General features: G+C 45.9%; 1 protein-coding gene across 3 annotated transcripts in view; it reads left to right on the top strand.

Annotated features, from left to right (window-relative positions):
* Positions 1-692: 692 nt before the first annotated feature.
* The window catches only part of CTDSP2 (CTD small phosphatase 2), a 63,642-nt gene continuing 42,383 nt past the window's right edge, over positions 693-21,951 (top strand). For 2 of the 3 annotated variants that reach the window (XM_053299153.1, XM_053299152.1), the window contains exon 1: positions 694-1,262. In XM_053299153.1, coding sequence (XP_053155128.1) covers positions 1,199-1,262 — 64 coding nt within the window. In that variant the 5' untranslated portion in view covers positions 694-1,198. Of the gene's footprint in view, positions 1,263-21,951 lie in introns of all 3 variants that reach the window. The other variant, XM_053299154.1, reaches the window with a different exon arrangement.

The raw sequence follows: 21,951 nt of genomic DNA, 5'->3' as shown, positions 1-21,951 counted from the left end.
GAGTGACTTTGTAGTTGTTGTCCCTTGCACCGGGGTGGGGGTTCAAGAGGGGAGGGGAGGAAATGGGGTTTCCTGGACAACAGCAGGATGTCCAGATGCCCCACTGCCCTGGAGGCAGCTCTTAGGGATCAATCTCGTCTCGGCGGCTTTGCAAGGAGCTCCTAAGGGAACTTTCCCTCTTCGCCCCGTCCCCGTCTCTCTGTGCCACTTCCAAACTTGCAAGGGGATTCACTGGCCTCCGCCAGGGTTGGGTGGCCCAAGGCAGCATTTGGTGCCTTGCCTCCAGCATGATCATCGCATTACCTTGGGCCACCCCTGCTTATTATAACCGATGGATGTATGGACTGCTTCTTTCTTTCTCATGCTCTATGTCTCTTGCTACTGATTTTTATTTCATTTGCGAATTGCATGTTCTTGGTGGTTGTTGTCGTTCCCCTCAAAGCACACATACCCATGAGCCGCCAGCTCTGCCCTCTCCCTCCGCCAGGGACGCCTGCCTGGTGGGAGAAAACAACCGCCCAGCAAGGAAGCCGCCCCCAGAGGAGGCGTAGCCGCCTCTGCCCTTCTCTTCCCTCCGGCAGCTGGAATGTTTGTTAGGTAAACACCGCATAGTAGAGTGTTTAGCCACACCCACTCCTCGCGCCGGGCCAATCAGAGCGCCGGAGCGGTTTCAAGGCTGCTCTCGGCGAGGAGAGCCCCTGGACTGGTAACAAAATAACAAAAGCATCGAACGTTGCAACAGTAACGGGGCTCTCCCACCTTTGCGTCCTTCCTTGTTTTGTCCGGTGCACGCTGGAGCGCCCACTTTATCCGATTGCTGGGAGCTGTCAGGCTGTAGTGAAGCCCAGAAGGGATCTGCGGTTGGTTGTTTATCTGGAGGAGGGAGGAGGCGGGGAGACTCGAAACTGCCTGTGTCCCATTTCCTCTCGTGTGCGTGTATGTGTGTGTGTGAGTGTGGTTTCCCCCCCTCCCTCGCTCCAGCCCTGGATTCTCCATGTTGGACCCGATCTGAGGAGTATCTACGTTGCTGCCTTTGCATGCAGCTTACTCCAGGGCTTTGCAACTGAAGGAGGAGTGGACAACACCCTCCCTCCCCCACTGCACTCCCCCCTGTTCCTCCTCCTCCCTGGACGTTTCCCTCCTTTCCCCTTCCTCCTCCTCCCAACCAAAGGATCCCCAGGGTCTGTGGGATTGTTAGATGGAAAGCCGGTCTATCATCACCCAAGTGCAGAGGGACGAAGCCTTGGTGCTTTCGAAGCAAGGTAAGGGGACGGCAGAAGTTAGAAACTTTTTTTTTTTTTTGCTTTTTTTTTTGGTTTTGTTTTTGTTGCAATAAGACCAAACAGCAAGCGTGTGAGTTTGTGCGCGCGCGCGCGTGAGTGGTTACTCATTCAAATGAGTACACTCAAAAGCGGGGGGAGGGGGCGGCGATCCTTTGAACCCTGATACAGGGAAGGGGAAAGTGTGGGTGCACCTTAATAACAGCTTTCTTCCCGATCGCTGGGGAAGAGTGTCTTCCTGTATGACGCTGCCCGCGTTTCTGTATGGGCGATCATGAGACTTCACCTGCTGTCAAGCCTCCATTTAAAATCTATATGTAATTTATTTCGCCGCGAGATCAGTTTTCCGAATTGGGACACCTTTCCAGCCCCCTATATATTTCCGGTCAACTGGACCCTTGCAGGGACGAAGCATGGTGGTTCTGGTGCCCGCTCGCTCCCCAGGGGTGGGTTTGTTTTTGTTGCTCGCGATCGCCCCCCGCGTCTCCCCCTGCCTTTCCTGGAGAGGCTGGGATTTGGGGAATTTTCATAAACATCTCAGTTATGTGGCAAGAAAGGAGCCATCCAGCGTTTGTTTTTCAAGCGACCTCCTCTAGCTCCTCTCTCCAGTAGGTTTTGCGCGCGTGCGTAATGCACACTTTCAAACCTCAAGTATTTTTAAATGTAACGCTTAATAATACTGGATCTCCGCCCTGTAGCCTTAGTGAAAAAGAAGCCCTCAAAATGAAATCCTAAGAAATGAGACGATGATGGGGGCAGTTCTATCCCAGGCACTTTTTTTCAGACAAGCCTCGAGCTCCCATATTTAAGATCTTCCAGGGAGCCGAATCGTAGTAGAACTATGAGGGCGTTGGAGGTTGACAGTCAGGGGTTCAGTGGGGCAAGGAAATCGGGCTATCCCCTTGCAGGGTTTTCCCCAGTGTAGTTGAACTCCACCTTTTAATACATCCAGCTTGGGGCTTTCCTCGATGGCGAAATGCATCCCGCCAAATCTGTTGCTATTACAGCGCGACCTGTGTCTTGGTTTTTAACCGGTTTCCTCTTTTTGCGAGGAATCTACAAGACTTGATGGGAGTCGCTGGCATTTTCCTTCCCCGCCAGCCTCTTTCTAGCGCTCTCGTCTCTTCCTTCCCCCATCCTTTATTTGCGCTTCTGTTTATTCAGCTGGTGTTTGCTAACCAGCCTTTCGCTCCTCAGGATTGGCCAGCAACTCCCCCTCCCCTCGGGATCTTGAGAGAAAGGGTCTCTGGATCTGATCTGCGTTGCAAATTGGTAAGCAGGGGACAAGCAGCGGCTATAAGCAGCATCTTGTCCTCTGCCGGTTAGCTCCCTGTTGATGCCGGGCGGGCGGCCCGATTCTGTTCGTGTTCACTCGGAAAAAAGTCCTACTGAATTCACTGGGGCTTAAAATGTGCATAAGAGAGTCTTGCAGCTGCTGTGTTTAGGCTCGCCTTTCATAGGATGTGTGTTTGAAGATCAATATGAAATTCAGAATGAAATATTGGGAATTAGATTTGCTTGCACGTGACCTGGGGGCATCTCCCCCCCCCCGCCTTTTTGGTTTTTTTGAAGGCATGTTTACTTCTGCTCCTTGCCTCTACTTCTAAGCAGCACCTGAAGCAAACGGTTGCCCTCAGCCAGATTCTTTCTCCCCACCCCCAGATCTTCATTATGGAGAGGTACACACAAGTTTTTCTAAAGGAGGTTGTGGAATACAATTGCCTAAATTAATATTGGGTTTTTCAGAAGGTCTTGCATGGAGCAGTGGGTTCCAGAATTATTATTGTTGTCGTTGTCGTCATCTGCTGCTTGTTTGTATTGTGATGGTCACTTACATGCGTTCATAGATGAAAAGTGAATACTCTGTTATGCCTCTGGTCTGTGCAAAGGATTGCCGGGTCAAAATATCCCCATGCAGCGTGGGTGCTGTGTGCCTGTTGTATAAGATGTTGAGGTGTTCATATTCTTGTATATTCTTACTCCCACTGTACTCAGTGAGCCCTGCTCACTAAACTTGTGTGGGATTGGGCTCATGAGGTGAAAGCTGGTGTTCATGCATAGTTTAGGCTGGTAAGTAAAACACAAGGTTAATTAAAGGTGGAGAGGTACCTTGAGTGGTGCTGTCGAGTGTTTTTGTTTTTTTCTTGCCTGTCCCCCTTAGTCAGCTTCTTGTGCCTGCCTCTCAGTTATCCGGAAGAGTTATGTTGTCGTCCTAGTATTTTTAGGCACTCTTTTGACTTGTCCCTTTTCAGGAAAATGGAGGCTTTTATGGCAGTCACCCAGAAGAGGACTAACTTGGAGATGGAAGGAATCATATTGCGGGAGGCAAAACAAGGAAGGACCCAGCAGGGTTTGTGTATGGGTTCACCAGTGAGCAAAAAGGAGGCGCGGAAGGCTACCTAGTAAAAGCCAGTGAGCAAAATCGGAGGCATTTACTGGCAGGCAATTAGAGGCATTTTTTAAAAAGCTCATTTTATGGTTGAGGCATTTAAAGGAAGGCCGTGTGAGAACCTGGGAATCCGTTGAGGCATCTAGGCAAGGCCCAGTGCCTGTGTGTTCAGTCTCTGTGGGTGGCACCACAGAGGGAGAGGCAAGGAACTTTTTCTGGCTCAGTCAGCAAGCAGAAGAGGATTTGGAGTTGTTAAGTGTAATCTCCTGTCTTGGGAATGTGCCCCGGTTTGGTTTTGGATCCTCCTCCTCCTCAGCAGCATCATTAGGGACTGGTAGCTGCTCTTTTTGAACAGTTAATCCACATTTGCAAAAGACATGCCATTGCCAAAGCTTAGTATCAGCAGATCAGAAAGAATTCAGGAGATCTCTGGGTGAGGGTCGAGGTCGAGTAGCTATGTGTGAGGAAAGGCTAAAAGAGCTGGGTATGTTTTGCATGGGGGAACAATAAAAGAAGAGCCATGTTGATACTCCTTGGCTGTTTAAAAAAGGATGTCCAGCAAGATAAGGGAGAACAAATTCTTAGATTTGTTGTTCTCTATGGATGGCATTCAGTTACTTGGAACTTCCTTCCCTCAGAGGTCCGGAAAAGGCCAGCCTGTAAAGCTCTCTTGTCTGAACTCGATTTTCCCAGCTGGGTTAGAGGTTAAACAGGTTGATGTCTATATTTGTATACAGAAATAAGATATCCTTGTCGGCTGCTTATTTTTGTCATCTTCTGAAACAGTTTTGAGCTTCAGAAAGAGGTGGGCTAAACAACTGAAATGTAAATAATTTGTGGGAAGGAAGCAAATGGGTTTAGTGAAATATAGATATAACACAGACAATAAGGAATACTTTTCTTCTTCCACTTCCATTAATGAACATGTGAAAGACCATAGAGTCTTGAAAGGGGGGGGGGGACCCCCAGCACACATGATGCATATATAATAAAATGCCTAGTTAATATTCAGTATGAATATTGTCAATTAATCTAATCTTACTTAAAATAAACTTGGCTTTGATTTTTCTTGTGGCCAGGGTGTATCTAGGCTACACATCTGATAACCCATTCTCTGTTAACTAGGCAAAAAGGCACCTTTTAAAATGGTGGCTTTCTTATGTTTAGCAGGTAATTGTCCCTATTCATCCGAACATAGTGTGCCTCCCATGTGTTACTTTTTAGATTGCAAGCATTTTGAGGAGAAAGACCTCTTTTTTTTCATTCTGCTATGTAAACCTTTTAAAAACTCTATTTGTTGAAAAGTGGTGTGTGTGCGTGTGTGTACTAGTAAAATGTCTTGCAGTTTGCAAGCATTTTAACATTTTATCTTACTCTGACTCTAGTCTCTTCCTAGTTCTATGAGGTCTCATGAGCCATGCTATCCAATGTGAGAGTTCTCCCGCATTTTCCAGGGTATTAATGCATTTTTCCGGGGTTTGTGATTTTTTTGTCAGTCTGGGAGAGCTCTGGAACCTGTCTGTGAAAATGGCAGGTTTCTATCTTTTGTGGTTTGATTTGAGAGTTTCATGTCAGTGGGTGAGTGATGCCAAAACATCACTTTATATATTCTCTCTCTCTCTTTTAAAATTATTTATGTATTTATTTATTTAACGTATTTTTATACTGCCCAAAATCTCTGAGTGGCTTACAACAAAATAAAAACAGAAAGTAAAACTTTAGTTAAAACAAAAACAAAAAATTTAAAACATTACAACAATTTTTTAAAAATTAAAATAATATTTTAAAACAGCATTATACACACACACTCTCCCCCCCCCCACCCATCATTATAATTCCTGGGACCCTTTTCTCTTAAAAGTATGTAATTTTGGCTATGGGTGGGATGACAGAAGTTCCCACCCCAAGCACAGTCTAGACATGGGTGCAAAATGACATCAAATGTTATGTGATATATTGAGAGTGATGAAAATAACACATTTTGCAGTGGTTTCTTTCCAGTTAGCAATAGTTAGCTTTTCAAGATGACTAATGGAAAGCCAGATAGCTTGCCTAGGGGCACAGTGAGGGCAGCAGGTCTGACAGAGTGGCCCTATGCCAAATACAGTGCAATATATTCAGATGTTGCATATAGTGAAGCAGGGGAGAGCTTGACACATCCTCATCAGTGTCTTTAAAGGCCCACAACCATTTTTACATCCCAGGAATGAATGATGGGCTTCCCCACACGACTCAGTCCAGTGGCAACTCCTGTTTCTTACTGATTTGCCAGTTACATCCCAGGTTATGTTTGAATGCCATGTTGTTTGTTGATGGTGGGAGGAGCTTAGAAATGATTTGTTCCGGCCCTGAGCCATTTTGTAAAGAGAGGAGCATATCAGGTGGTGGAGTTCTACAGTGGAACAACCTGCATAAGGACTGGATGAGGGCCAATAAAGGCCACAGTGAAGTCCATTTTATTTATTTATTTTATTTTATTTTATTTTATTTTATTTTATTTCTATGTAAACCACTTTGGGAACTTTTGTTGAAAAGTGGTATATAAATATTCGTCGTATTTGTAACTTATACATGGTTATCGTATTCATAATAAAGTAAAGAGTGGAGATACTGTTGATGGCTGGTTGGTCTTTGCTGTGTGTGGACATATGGCCTGTTTTAGATGAGGCTGCACTCCCCTGAAAGATCATTTCTGCAGCTTGGTGCTGTTAGATTCAGTCAGCCTAAAGGAGGCTCAAGTGTAGGGGTGTGCATGAACCAGTTGGCATGGTTCGGTCTGAATTCAAACCAAATTCAGACTGTACTACGGGTATGCGGAACCGATTGGTTGGGTTTGAACCAGCCTGAATGGGCTTGAGGTGGTTCACAATCGAACCACTTGAACCAGCCCGGTTTGCAGAGGTCCAGTTTGATCTCAGACCGGTTCTGCTATCCCTACTCAAGTGCCCTGAAAGGATCTTTTCCCGGCTTCAGCTGGTATGATAACTGTGACCTCTCCCAAATGGAGCCTGGCCACGCTTATCCATGCTCTGGCAATATCCTGGTTGGACTATAGTAGTGCATTGTATATTGGTATGGTGGAGAGCCAAGGTTTAATGCATGCCACCTATAGTGATTTATTTATTTTTAAAGTCAATGTGTATCTCTAAGCCTGGATTTAGGTACATCTACCATAAGCCTTATATTATTTACATTTATATCCTGTCCCTATAAGGAACTCAGGGCAGCATAGAAGGTCCCTCCCCTGACCCCTATTAATCCTCATGACTGTGATGTAGGTTAGGTTGAGAGTTAGTGGCTGGGCCCAGGTCACTCAGTGAGTTTAATGGCTGAGTGGGTCACCCTAGGTCAACTCTGGTTCAAGTCTAACCACTACAGCACACTGGTTTTCATGAAGCTATGCTCCATGAAGGAAGAGGGAAGAGAGCTGGTCTTGTGGTAGCAAGCATGACTTGTCCCCTTAAGCTAAGCAGGATCCACCCTGGTTGCATACAAAAGGGAGACTAGAAGTGTAAGCGCTGTAAGATATTCCCCCTCAGGGGATGGAGCCGCTCTGGGAAGAGCAGAAGGTTCCAAGTTCCCTCCCTGGCAGCATCTCCAAGATAGGGCTGAGAGAGATTCCTGTCTGCAACCTTGGAGAAGCCGCTGCCAGTCTGTGTAGACAATACTGAGCGAGATGGGCCTATGGTCTGACTCAGTACATGGCAGATTCCTATGTTCCTATGTCAATTCTCCAAATCAATAGAGCTTGCTCTTGCATAACTGAATGCTATGTTCTGGCCACACACATTGTTCAGGAAGAAGCAAAATCCCCCTAACTTTCATATGCTGAAAATAACTGTTTCCCTGAGTTTGCTAACAAGATCTCATGGGAGTCAAGAATGCAGATTGTTGCTCTTAAAATAGGGGAAAGTGTTTCTCTCTCTGAGAGAGGGCATGCTCCTGTGCCTTGAAAGGTACCCCTGTGTGCAGAAACAGCTGCTAAGAAATGCCACTGTGGATATAAAGTTTTGGGGGAAAGTTCACTTGCTAAATTTCTGTGACAAGCTATTGTTAAAAGCACAGGAGCCTGGGCTGTAAAAAAGTAGGCAATCTTTTACTAAAAAAGTAGGCAATCTTTTACTAAAAGATTGTAGCTCCAACCTTGGAGCTGGGACTTCCAAGGCTGAAGTCCTACCTCCAAGTCAGCCCCACTGAACACAATGGGACTTGCTTCTACCTAGGATTGCATCGCAATCCTCAACATTCATGCTCAACTTTTGAAACTCTAAGAGGTCATCCACACAATCAAAAACTGTGTCCTACCTAGGTTTGGGAGCTGTGTGTGCTCCCAACGTTTGGTTGTGTGGAAGCAAGGTAAGAGGAAAACCTGGGTAGAAGCGACCGTGTGGAAGCAAGGTAGGAGGAAAAGCTACCCACGTTTTCTGGCAGCAACTCTCCAGGTTATATCCTAGCCCCATCTAGAAAGGCCAAGGATTTCCATGGCCCTATCCATCCCCAGCACAGCATTCCTCCAGTGGCTGTTGTGAGCCCTTTGGGGACAGGGAAGCCATCTATCTATCTATCTATCTATCTATCTATCTATCTATCTATCTATACATACATACATACATACATACATACATACATACATATATACTCTCTCTCTCTCTGGGGACGTTTGTTGAAAGTGGTATATAAAAAGTCATCGTATTCATATTTAGCTTAGTGTGAGCAGCAGATGCTCTTCCACTGAGCTACAGTCCCTCCCCCAAATTATTTTTGTCCCCAGCTTAGTGGTGAAGCTCTGAAAAAGATAGGTACTGGGGCTCAAGCCTGCATGCAAGCCACACCTGAAAGTCTTGACCTGTATCCCAGACAGGTGGTGGCCCATGGGGGTTAGCTGGCAGTGATGGAAGGGGCACTCTGCCTTGCAAGACACTCCGTTGTTAAAAGTCTATGTTCTGGGGCTGGAAAAACGGGTTTCAGGGCTTTGCCCAGGCTTAAATTAAGGTCTCAACAAAGCTGGAAACTTCAGTTTGTGAGGTGCCACCACTGCTAGTATTAGACCTAAAGGTGCTTTAGCAACCCGGACTGTAAGTTAAGGGATTAGAACAGGCCTGCTCAATTTAGCCCTGCCCTGCTTTTTGGACTACAACTCCCATAATCCCCAGCCACGGGGGCCAGTAGCCAGGGTTGTAGCCAGCATCTGCTGGAGAGCCGGAGTTGAGCAGCCTTGGACTAGAGACATTGGGCAGCTCTTTCCCCAGGGTGAATAGTAGCCGGGCTGGGGACTGCCTGGAGAATGAGTCATGGCCGGGGATAGGGGAGCTTCCCCAGTCTGCAGGGTCTCCAGATCTGACTGCTGTTGACTAAAGAAAAATTAAGGCATGTCGGGCCTAATATTGCTCTAATTATAATGTGTGTAGCTTGGCCCTAAGGAAAGGGAGCCTTACATCATTGTGCATGGTGTGGAGCAATTAGATAGAGAGATGTCGGGTTTGGTTTGGTCCCCTCCCCCCCAACACACACTGCTAGGAGAATTCAGGCTTTCCCCAATGAAATTAATTCAGGACAGATAGCGGAAACACTACTTCACACAATGCATAATTCATTTAAACGGTTTGGTGCCACAGGATGTGGTGTGGCGGTGGCTGCTAGCTTAAAAAGCAATCAAGCCAATAAATGGAGGATGGGTCTATCGATGACTGTTGGTTGTGGCAGCAGTGTGGAACCTCCAGGTTCGGAGGCAGTGTACCTTGGAACACCAGTTGCTGGAGGCGAACAGCAGCAGGTGAAGAACGTTGCCCCCCTCGCGCCTTTCTTTTAAGTTTCCCAGAAGTTGGCCACTGTGGGAAACATGATGATGGACTAAATGGGCTTTGGGCCTCCTCCAGTGGGGTTCATATTTTAAAAATGAGCCATGGCCACCAGGGTCAAGACGGCTCTTGCCCCATTTCCACCCTAAGCTCTGCCTGTAGTCCTCAGAGAGGCCTGCCCTGCACCAGCATGGGAATTGTGGCTCAAACGGATCTGGCCACTGGGTAACCAGAACTATAAATCGTTCTCCCTTCTTCCTTCTCCATCTCTTAGTAGTTTTGTTGAAAGCATTGTACCAGCTGCCCTCAATCGGCAGTTTTGAGACTGTGTGGTTTCTCCCTTCCAGGAATTTCACAAACAGCAGGTCCCCTCCCCGCCCGGCTGCCTTAATGTGTTTTTCGTTTTCACAGCTGTGATTTCCACCATTGGTGCCCCTTCTTTTCTTTCTTTTGGGGAAAGCCCCCCCACTCAGTACCGAGGCACGGGCATAACTGTTGCCGCCACCATTTCCTGTCCCCCTCCCATGTATGAATATGGGTGCACTGCCAACTTTCCTGGTCTTTCTCCATCTTCCCCCATCCCTACCCCATCAAGAGCTCATCTAGATCCTGGAAGAGAATCTGACTTTCTTGTTGTGACAGCAGACTTGTGAAGCTGGTTGTTAAGACACATGATCAGTTCCTCTGTAAGGGAGGGGGAAAGGCAACCCTAAGTATTAGCCAGGGGGAAGGACGGTGCTGAAAAAAGCACAGGAAGAGCCTTGCTAGATGAGGCCAAGAGCCATCTAGCCCTGTGTTCTGTTTCCAACAGTAGTCAGTCTCCAGGAAGCAGACAAGGAGGGCATCTTGCCTTGAACAGCCCCCTGCTGTTTTTTGGCCCCAGAATCTGGTATTTGGAGGTATACTGCCTCTGGGTATAGAGGTTCTAATTCATTATTTGGCTAGCAGCTATTGATCTGTCCTCTCAGAATTTGTATAATTCTTTTAAAATACCCTCTTGACTTTTTTCACACCACTGGAGGTAAAAATCAAATTGAAACAAGAAAGGACTGGAAATTTTCTCAGCACTTAAAAACTTACGTTTAAGAACATTTCCTCCTTCTGTTCAGGACTGGTGCCTAAACATTTGACATCTAAACCTAGAAACTGGTATCTCTCCCCGCCCCAGTCCCTGCACATAAATGCGTACGAGGATTTGATGTGTTGAATTTTTCATGTCCCTTCCCTTGTCTGTTATAAAAATAGTCCCTTTTTGTTTCTGATGAAAGAAGAGCTAGAAAGAACCTGTTTGTCGTGAATTAGTGGCAGCAAAACAGGTCTCATGGTAATTATTACAGAAGTTTGTAGTTTAACTGTCTCTTGACACATGTCAGTTTCTTTGCTGACAAGCCAGCTGGGTGAGTACTGTGGTAGGGGGGAAAGGGTTGCCTCTTGATTGCAACTTTCTACAGCCTCATTCGTTCGTTAACCTTCCAGCTGTCTTTTTAAAACCTGTTATGCCCTGGCATCCTTTACACCAGTGCTGCTTGACTTCTACCAGTCACCTAAACAGAAACTTGGTGATGAGGCCTAACTGCTCCCCGAGTGTGTGTGCAGCAGAAATAATGCACAACCCCCAACCACAAGTAGTCTAATATTTTTATAAAGTTTTGTGGGTTTTTTAAAAGCAACTTTAAGTATAATTTAAAAACAAGTTGTTTTAAAACAAAAACAAAAACCAAGAAGCCAAATCTGCCACCCCAGTCCTTTTGCACTGACTGTCTAAAGCCTGGAGACTGGGCAACTGGATAGAATCCTCCCTGTCTGTTTTTTTCCTTATATTCCCCATGAGTAGAGGGGCTTGAGACTGAACAGTTAAAAGAAAGAAAAAAGATGAAGGGGCCTCTAATATCCTTGATGGGGTTGCCTCAACACGGGCCTTGGCACAGCTACATCCCAATTTGTACTATAGCTGAGTTGTGCTTTACACAACTTGTCCTGGGAGATCAGTCTCCAGTAATCGTTCTTCCAATACCAAGAAGGCCACTCCGTAGCTCTGAAGCAGCAGTGTTGCTAACTATTACCATGTTACACGTTTCAGATAATTCATCTGAGGAATCGCACGGAAAAGGACAGCATTCTGTCATTGCACTAGTCTTCTGCTAGCTAGAGGTGCTATTATAGTGTCCAAGCAGATTTTTTTTTTAAAAGGTTCTTAGAACTTTACAAGAATGTTGGACAAATTGTGATCTACCTTGAGTCAGAGGTGGAAAAATGCCAGGTGTGTAGTCATCTGGCTGTGTCTACATTTGCTGCTGGTACCTGAGAACTGGAAATGTGTGTGTGGTTCTTTGGAGTCCAGGCACCTACTGGACTGCTGCCAGCTTTTTTGAATCGGAAACAATTCTGTCAGTGGTGCTCTTGAGTCGTGGTAAACAGTGCTGTAACTAGACATTTCTAGGCCGAGAGTCAGCTTCCAGTTGTGTGGAGAGCTCCCTGCCCCACTCCTAAGGAACTGGTAAAGGCAAAGTGTGCTGTCAAGTCGATTTCGACTCCTGGCGCCCACAGAGCCCTGTGGTTTTCTTTGGTAGAATACAGGAGAGGTTGACCATGGCCTCCTCCCATGCAGTATGAGATGATGCCTTTCAGCATCTTCCTGTATCGCTGCTGCCCGATATAGTAGCAGCAGGGATTTGAACCGGCAACCTTCTGCTTGTTAGTCAAGCATTTCCCCTCTGCGCCACTTAAGTAGTAGTGAGTGAAGAGTTATTGTGAACCTTTAAGGGACTCCTGCTAACTGAGCAAAGAGACCCTTTTAAAAGTGGTGATTCTCTCATATTAAACAGGGGGAGAGCAGCTGGCCCTATCCAACCCCAGCACAGCATCCCTGCAGTGGCTTTTGCCCCTGTGAACCCTTTTGGGTCAGGGAACCATCCAACTCATTATTTATTTATTTATTTTTCTATGTAAACCACTTTGAGAACTCTTGTTAAAAAGCAATATATAAATATTCATACTAGTCTATGAATATTCATAGTAGGACGCTGCTCCTGAAATCCCAAGTTCTTAAGAAGGCTCCTGCTCAGAAGCTGTTGTGCAAAAACAAAACAAAACCACTCCACCTGCTGTGATCACGTGTCCACACCAGCTGTATTCAGCAGCTGAATGTACTTCGCTGTGTTAGGCTGCAGACACAGGACTAACAAGAAGCTACAGAAATGCCACTACGATTACCCTGCTGCGTCCACTAAGCCTCTGAGCAAGCTGGTATCTGATTTTTCATTTACCATCTTGAAAACATGCCTCATTATTCCCTAGTGAAAAGAAAACATTGTATAGTGTAATGTTGTTTTAATAGCTGACAGTACACCGCAAGGTCTTTTATCTGATCCTGGTTGCAGCCAGGATAAGTATCTCGATTGTCCCACCCTAGTTACACTCCTGGAGGAGAGCTAGTCTTGTGGTAGCAAGCATGCATTGTCCCCTAAGCAGGGCTCACCTTGGTTTGCATTTGGATGGGAGATTACATGTGATTATAATTGGCCAGTTGCCCATTAGAAGGGCAAATAGTTCTTACATACAGTACTTTCTTACTTAAATTCTAACAATTCTTACTGAAGTCATAACAAGTCCCACTGAGACATTAAGTGCTGTGAGAAAAACAGCTCAAAAACATACCAATGCACTTCAAACAATGGGAATGGCATTCACAAAGCAGCAGCTACTAAACAAAGATATACATAAGGCTTTTATTTTGTTGTTGTTGTTGGCAGTATACATTTTTCATAATTTCTTAAGAGTTTTTCAGTAGATATTCTGTTTAGGGGATGGGGCCACTGCTCAGTGGAAGAGCATCTGTGTGCTTGCATGCAGATAGTCCCAGATTCCCTCCCTGGCATCTCTTCGTAGGGCTGAGAGAGACTCCTGCCTGGAACTTTGGAGAAGCCGCTGCCAGTCTGTGTAGACAATACTGAGCTAGACTGACCAATGGTCTGACTCAGTATATGGCAGCATCCTATGATTGTGAGCCCTTTGCGGACAGGGAGCCGTGTGTGTGTAAAACATATAAAAATAAAAATTGCTTTGGGGACTTTTGTTAAAAAGCAGTATATATAAATATTCATTGTATCTGTATGTTCCTGGTGCTGACAGTCAAGTTTGTTATATTTCATTCATTTCAATCTTTCTTCCCTATACTATTGCTTATATTCAGGGCTGATAGGCCTAATGAAATATTTTTAAAATTGCATAACCAAAAATGCATTAAAATATCCCCATATCCCCCCAGTCACTAAAAGCATGTTTGACATTTTTAAAGAAGGCTTGCTTTGCTTCTGGAATATGCCCAGGCTCTGACTTTGGCAGACCTCCAAGTTCTTCTCTTCCTAGGAAGCGAGTAATTGGTGTTAGGCTGAGATGGCTAAAGAAAAGGGATTGGCTGCTTGCCAGGGTTGGAGGAGGCTGTTCGTGGTGCAAGCAGAACCCGTTGCACCTTTAAAAAGATTACTAGGTTCCACCTGACATCACTGGATTTAAACCAGTGATACAGAGTCCCACCCATCTGCTGCTACCTCGCCAGAGTAATGCCATGTTTAGACGCTGGGGCTCGGATAAAATCACCAGAGTTGCGTCAGTAAAATGGTAACAATCCCTTGAACGGCTGTTTATTTAAAGTCCAGCTGTCTCTTACTTAATGAAGTACATCTGGGCTCTTGTGAGAAGATTATGGAGAATCTCCCCTGGCCATAATTATAGAATATGAAGGTTACAAAAAACCTGTCCCCTGTCTATAACCAGTACAAAACTGAAACTTTCTAATTTCAAATGAGCATGGTCTGCTTTCCTGGGCCATTACTTGTTACCGTAGCGTAAGGCATTATGTGCAGGCATTAAAAGATGAAAGGAGGCAAGGCATTAGATCAGATCTTGATACATTTTCTTTGAACCTAGTCAGCTGAAAGAATTAGGGGCCTGACAGTAGACTCTTTACAAAATTACCAGACTTCATGACAGACGTTGTCATGTGATTCACACATTATTCACACCTTTACAAGTAACATACTTAGAACAGAAACAGGACTGCCTGGGACAAATACAGTTTTAAAAAAAGAATTCTATCTAAAGAACTCCTGCTAACTGAGCAAAGAGGCACTTTTTAAAAGTGGTGATTCTCTTTACTGAGCAGGGGGAGAGCAACTGGCCCTATCCATCCCCAGCACAGCATCCCTCCAGTGGCTGTTGCCGGTGTCTCCCTTATGTTTCTTTTTTAGATTGTGAGCCCTTTGGGGACAGGGAGCCACTTTGGTTGGAAAGCGCTATATAAATATTTGTCGGACCTCTGAATGTGCTGGTCTAGTCACAGTGGCTAAATTTCTAGGTACCATGGCTCCCTGGCACCTGGAATTTGTTAAGCTGTGCATTAGACAGCATTCAAAGGTGCATCCATTTTGGTTTCTTATGTCTGTGTGCATGCTGCACTTTGGAGAGTTTTACAGTCTGTAATGTGTGTATTGTTGTCATGCTCCTGCTAGGAGAGGTGGGATTGCTAGCCAATTATACAGATGGACAATTGGGATGTTCTCCTTCTGGGTCACTTCATTCTGCTTGAGGCAGTGGAACATTGGATTTTGTGGATCAGACAGCATGGGTGACTTCTATCATCCTTGTCTGATCCTTCACAAGGTGTCTGATCCTTCAAGGATCAGACACCTTGAAGACTTCTAGTATTATAAGCTGGAAGGATTCTTGGAAGTCCCTGCTCAGAGCAGGAAACTGCCACAGCAAAGCCCTATTCAGACATTACATTGTATGTTTATGCAGGGGTCTGTACCAGTGTTCCCATGACAGGGATTCCCAGATATTGTTGACTACAACTCCCATAAGCCTCAGCCAAAGGCCACTGCAGCTGAGGATGCTGGGAGTTGTAGTCAGCAACATCTGGGAATCTCTGTTACAGGGAACACTGGTCTGTGCATGTTCTTGTATGAATGACTGTACATGCAGGGTACCGTCAGGAATGCAGGGTGCACTTAGGAAGTGTACTACTGAATATGTGTTAACATAATGTGTGAATCACTGTATATTATGCATACAGAACTGTACATGCATGCATTGTACACAGAGTGCACACAACCAGAACATTACGGCAGGGATCCTCAACGTTGGGCGCCCAGATGTTCTTGGACTTCAACTCCCATAATCCCCAGGCCCAGTGGCCTTTGGCTGGGGATTATGGGAGTTGAAGTCCAAGAACATCTGGGGCCCCAACGTTGAGGATCCCTGCATTACGGGATAGCAGAGTGTATTTTCAGAATTAGAACAGAAATGTTTCTTTCATGATTCATGAGAGTCTAGGTATGTGGGAGGGTGTAAGAAGAGAGGAGAGCTGGTCTTGTGGTAGCAAGCATGACTTGTCCCCTTAGTTAAGCAGGGTCTGCCCTGGTTGCATATGAAAGGGAGACTAGAAGTGTGAGCACTGTAAGATATTCCCCTCAGGGGATGGAGCTTCTCTGGGAAGAGCAGAAGGTTTCAAGTTCCCTCCCTGGCTTCTCCAAGGTAGGGCTGAGAGAGATTCCTGCCTGCAGCCTTGGAGAAGCCACTGCCAGTCTGTGAAGACAATACTGAGCTAGATAGACCAATGGTCTGACTCAGTATATGGCAGCTTCCTATGTTCCTAAGATGGTCCTCTCTTCCAAAGGCACAAGTTTGTGCTGGGCCCAAAGAATTGATGTCTGGGCGCTGAGCCCAGGCAATTCCTGCCTGGTACCTTGGAGAGCTGCTGCCAGTCAGAGTAGACCTACTGAGCTAGATGGCTCAATGGCTGACCTGGTCTAAAGCAGCTTCCAGTGTCCGGCCCATGCTGCAAGAGGAGCAGCCGTTCATCATTTCTGCAGAAAGGTTAGCATTCCTGCACTGGAGTTGTAGGGAAGACAGAGCAGTGAAAAATACTAAAAAATAGAAATCAGTCTTGTGTGGGCATTGGCACTGCTGCTCTCCATTGTCGCATGTGGTAGGTTCCTGTGAGACTTGCATAGTCTTCCACTACACCAGCAATAACTGGCTGTCTGTGACTTGGAGCTGACCCCTACTGTAATGTGATTGAGCTCCTAGTGGCAGTAATGGCTTTTAATCACGGTAGGGTCCTCAAGGTTTGCCCACTCGTCAGCCAAGGAGTGGGCAGGGGGAGGGGACAGAGAGAGATTCCACGTTTACTTGCAGACATCTGCAGGGGTGTAACATGAATGCTGTGCCTGAGCACTTTGCTCCCACAGCTGCAAAGCCTTTAGTGCCAGGTGGAATCCATTCCCTTAATGGAGCCTGACCCGTCATGGGGGTGAACAGACGCTGCTGTTCAGTTGCACATTGGCTTTGGGGTCCCTGTCTAGTCAACAATGTTCTGCACATCTTTCCATGGTACTTGCACTCCCTGCATGGGCTGGGGGAAGCGTTGTTGTCTTGTCAAGAACACATGGCAGTTGGAGTGTTGGGACAATGGGGCATCCAGACAATGGAAATGCTTCCTTGACGGGAAACTTCTGGATTTCATGCAGCAAATAACTCTGCAGACATTTGTGCAGCAATACAGCTCCATGCAAGTGCTATAACACCTGGATCACAAATGGACCCGGTTTCAGACCTGATGTTGCTTGCTTTTGGAACTCCCTCCTCTGTTACTGTTCCATCAGATATCCAAGATCAGTGGAGAATGTCCCATCAACTTAAACCATCTGAGATTCAAGTCTGTGTCAGGCCCCGGCAAATTTTCCTTACGTCTAGGAGCCAGCTCAAACATTTGGGAGCCAGACCATGGACATTGGGCAAAATGACTGAACCGAGTGATGGACATTGTGCAGGGGGAGGGTAAATGGCCTTGTCTTTATCCTCTTTACCGAAACAGGGCTGTGTTTTATAGCTGCTTTCTTCACAAGCACAAAGTAATCTTACATAGATTTAACTGAGAGTTTATTCAGAAATAGCTCCATTTTCTCCTCCTCCTCTCCTTCCCTTTTCCTTTCTGACTCCGCCCTCCCCACTGGGACAAACTTCTCAACAACAAAGCATAAAAGATACTGGGTAGAATACAACAGGCCTCCTGGGACATATCAAGATTTTATTAAATAATGCTACCTCTAAATACCTTAGTCTAGGCACCACAATTAAATTTCTAGGCACTGTGGCTCCCTGCCACCTGGGATTTGTCGACCCCTCGTCTGTGTAATAATGGTAAATAGAGAGACATTCATGGTAGTGGCCTCCAAATTATGGGTCTCTCTTCCACTGATCATTTGGCATAAAGTCCAGGTCTGAACACTTCTCAGATACCCTCTAAAGGCAGCTTTTCATGTTAAATGTGGATGAGTCACATTTAACATAAGAACAGTCCTGCTGGATCAGGCCCAAGGCCCATCTAGTCCAGCATCCTGTTTCACACAGTGGCCCACCAGGTGCCCCTGGAAGCCACAGACAGGAGTTGAGGGCATGCCCTCTCTCCTGCCATTACTCCCCTGCAACTGGTTCTCAGAGGCATCCTGCCTTTGAGGCTGGAGGTGGCCCACAGCCCTCCGACTAGTAGCCATTGATAGACCTCTCCTCCATGAAGTCATCCAAACCCCTCTTAAAGCCATCCAGGTTGTTGGCTGTCACCACATCCTGTGGCAGAGAGTCCCACAAGTGGATCACACATTGTGTGAAAAAGTACTTCCGTTTGTTGGTCCTAGACCTCCTGGCAATCAATTTCATGGAGTGACCCCTGGTTCTAGTGTTGTGTGAGAGGGAAAAGGATTTCTCTCTCTCCACTTTCTCCACACCATGCATGATTTTATAGACCTCTATCATATCTCCCCGCAGTTGTCTTTTCACGTTACCCCAGAAGCATGCGAGAGAGAGAGAGAGAGAGAGATGTATAGGCGCCTACCATAATGTGGAGGCAACTTGTGCAGCTGTAGGTGGGTGTTAGGAACCTAAGAAGCTGCCATATACTGAGTCAGACCATTGGTCTATCTAGCTCAGTATTGTCTGCACAGACCGGCAGTGGCTTCTCCAAGGTTGCAGGCAGGAATCTCTCTCAGCCGTATCTTAGAGATGCCAGAGGGGGAACTTGAAACCTTCAGCTCTTCCCAGAGCAGTTCCACCCCCTGAGGGGAATATCTTACATTGCTCACACTTCTAGTCTCCCATTCAGATGCAACCAGAGTGGACCCTGCTTAGCTAAGAGGACAAGTCATGCTTGCTACCACAAGACCAGCTCTCCTCTCTTACCGTAGGTGTGGCTCCCACAGCTCACAACGTTCTGCAGAAACTGCTTCTGTTTAATGTGCAAGTCACCTTGTATTTGCGTCATTTGGTTTGACTTTTGGTGATCGGACTTGTGCCAGTATAGAATAATGTAATGAGATGATGTGTGATATTTTCTTTTGTTGGTTTTTTATTTTGAATGGTGCCTGTAGATGTAGCAGGTGAAAAATCTCAAGACCGCCTGTGGAGGGGAAGAATGCAAAGAAGCCCTGTTTCTGTAACACTCACATGAGCATAAGTTAATGGCTGGCTTCTACATGGATGTTCACCATTTGATGACTGCAGGATCAAAATGATGGCTTACATTTGTGAATGGTCTATTCCAGATAGATATAGAGGATGCCTCTGAGTACCAGTTGCAGGGGAGCAACAGCAAGAGATAGATGGCATGCCCTCACCTCTTGCCTGTGGGCTTCTCAGAGGCATCTGGTGGGCCACTGTGTGAAAAAGGATGCTGGACTGGATGGGCCTTGGGCCTGATCCAGCAGGGCTGTTCTTATTCCAGTCATTTTACCTCCCATGTACTACGGTATGTTTTCTACTGGAGTCAGTTCACACATTGAGCGGCCCGTGACCAGTAATCTAGACAAAACAGTAATCTAGACAAAATAAGCGGTGTATGTACATGTGTGAACCATCCCATATTATCTTATGGGCTTTGACGGTTTTGTTTTAAGTTGAAATACGTATTCATGAGACTGTCGCCTAAGAAGGCTTCATTTCTAGGTCAGGAGATTGAATTGGCAGCTAAGTCCCAAATAAAAGTCGTCCCCATCCTGGATCCTATCTGCTATCTTTGCAAACACACAAATCTTGTTCATGGGTTCCAAAATACTTTACAAACCAGGGCTGTGCTGAAGCTGTGTGCACAACTGCAGTTGCAGAATCTGATTAAGGTATGAACTTAACGTTTTGGAATAGGCCTAATGAATTATTTATCATCATCATCATCACCACCATCACTTCAATAATATATGAACGAAATCATGGTGCTCTTAATTCACTTCATGTTCTCCTGGGACTGTTTTCCCCACTTACAGCCGTTTGGTTTGGTTTGGTTTTTTAATTTTCCATATCTACATCTAAGGCATGTGCATGTGCACACACACACTCACAAGTGTTTTTTTAATATTAGTTCAATTAATTTTAGCTCCTGCTCAGGTTGAATCAGGAAGGCCTCACTCTGAATGCACATGCGCGCACACTGCCTTGATACTGCCACCTAAAACAAAAGTCATTCCGCACACACAAGGGAAAAAAAAGAAGGAACATGGATGATGATATGCAAATGCTTATTAAAATAGTACCATTTCCCCCCATTTATCCAGTCAGTGTTTTGATGGGCACTTCCTGTTCCCAGCTGCACACAGTCATTGGGCAGTGCTTCATGCTAGGCAAATAGGGCTTGTCCCATAGAGAGCCAGGGGATAGAGAGTCTCTGTTTGTATTATGGTCCTGGCATCGAACTGGTGGCTTTCAAATGGAAATGAGGAATGTGGATTCCATACCACTCTAGTCTGACTTAGCTCTATGATCCCCACTGTAAAGATTCCAAATTCATCTGGGCTCTTCCTGGAAGACATCCTGTGTGTTCCGGTGTGCATCTTATGGATACAGAGTTTCAACCCTTGAATACCTGGGTGGGTAGCAAGTCTAGCATGTGGTTCTCCTCCTGTGGATTATCTTTCATTTCCTAAAATGCATCCTATATAGAACATCCCTCACAGGAGGAACACCCAAACGCTAGATTTGCTGACAGCCAAAAAACCAAAAGAGATTCAGTGCATCTTTACAGTTCTGTCTGTCCTGAAATACAATCTGGAAAATTCTTATTCACCAGGTCATTCAAATTTAATAGCCACATTTTGAAGGGCTGTCGTTTTGAATTAAAGATTAAAAATTTTCCATGTTGTCTGCCACAATATTTAGTTTGTGGTCAGATTGGCTACATCTGTGTGTGTGCGTGCGTTGCAAAATAAATGGCCTTCTCTGCACTGATGTCTATTCTCAGCGGCTCCTTAGAATAATAGAATTTTAGTATTGGAAGGGACCTTGTAGGTCTTCTAGTCCAGCCTCCTGCTTGGTGCAGGAATCTGCAACATCCTGACAGATGACTGTCCAGCAGTGTTCCCTATAAGAGGGAATCCCAGATGTTGTTGACTACAGCTCCCAGAATCCCTAGCTGCCGTGGGCTTTGACTGAGGATGCTGGGAATTGTAGTCAACACCATCTGGGATTTTCTGTTCCAGGGAACACTGCATGCATGTCTTTAGCACTGATTCAGACTCTTAACAGAATTGATTCTGCAGGTGCGTATCACGTAGCGGGAAGATCCATGCACAGTGGGCACTGACTGGTTTGTGCTGGGGTGTCCCATAACTTCCCACCTCCAGACTCATTTTAAAGGGAATTGCTTAGTTTGGGGCCCTAACAGAAAGGTCTGTAGTAGTCTTATCTTATATAGACATAGGCCATTACCTGAAGTACAAAGTTGGTGTGATTAAGCATGTTGAATTCAGCACTGCTTAAATGCACATAACTGCACCGGACTGTGGCTTTAACCTCTTGAGACATGTGGATCTGGGTTGATTAGGAGAGTGGTGGTTGGTGAGTGGTTTGGTCTGCATTGTGCTGGCCAGGCCCTGCAGCCAGATATTTTGTCAACAGTGGCAGGACCTAAAGATACATGGGGGGAAAGGAGACAACCTAAGTCGGTGCAGAAACAGCAAAAGCTTACACACAATGGCCAGCATCTGTGCTAATGGTGCCAAGGTGCCGAGTGCAAAGCACCTCCACAGCATTTATTTATTTATTTAACTCCTCACAACAACCCTATGAAGTAGGTTAGGCTGAGAGAGAAGTGACTGGCCCAGAGACACCCAGCAAGTATCATGGCTGAATGGGGATTTGAACTCGGGTCTCCCTGGTCCTAGTCCAGCACTCTAACCACTACACCACGCTGGCCCTGGATGATTTAGTCATCTAGAGTCCTGCTCTGCAGGCAGAGGGGCAATTCTCACTGATCTCTCTTTCCCAGAAGTGCTCTTTGATAACTCATAAACATGTCCCTGAGGTCTGTGTGACTCTTAGGGATGTATATATATGGGTGCTTCCAAGGGATGGAAAGAGTGGCAAAAATCAGACACCCCCACCCCCACCACCTGTGCAGCAGGACTCTGGATTACTAAAGTCAACAGAAGTGCCTCTTAGT

The sequence above is a fragment of the Hemicordylus capensis genome, chromosome 2, assembly GCF_027244095.1.
Source record: "Hemicordylus capensis ecotype Gifberg chromosome 2, rHemCap1.1.pri, whole genome shotgun sequence".
In the NCBI taxonomy this organism is placed as follows: domain Eukaryota; kingdom Metazoa; phylum Chordata; class Lepidosauria; order Squamata; family Cordylidae; genus Hemicordylus; species Hemicordylus capensis.
The sequence above is the reverse complement of the archived record's forward strand: the minus strand, read 5'-3'. Positions and strand labels throughout refer to the sequence as shown.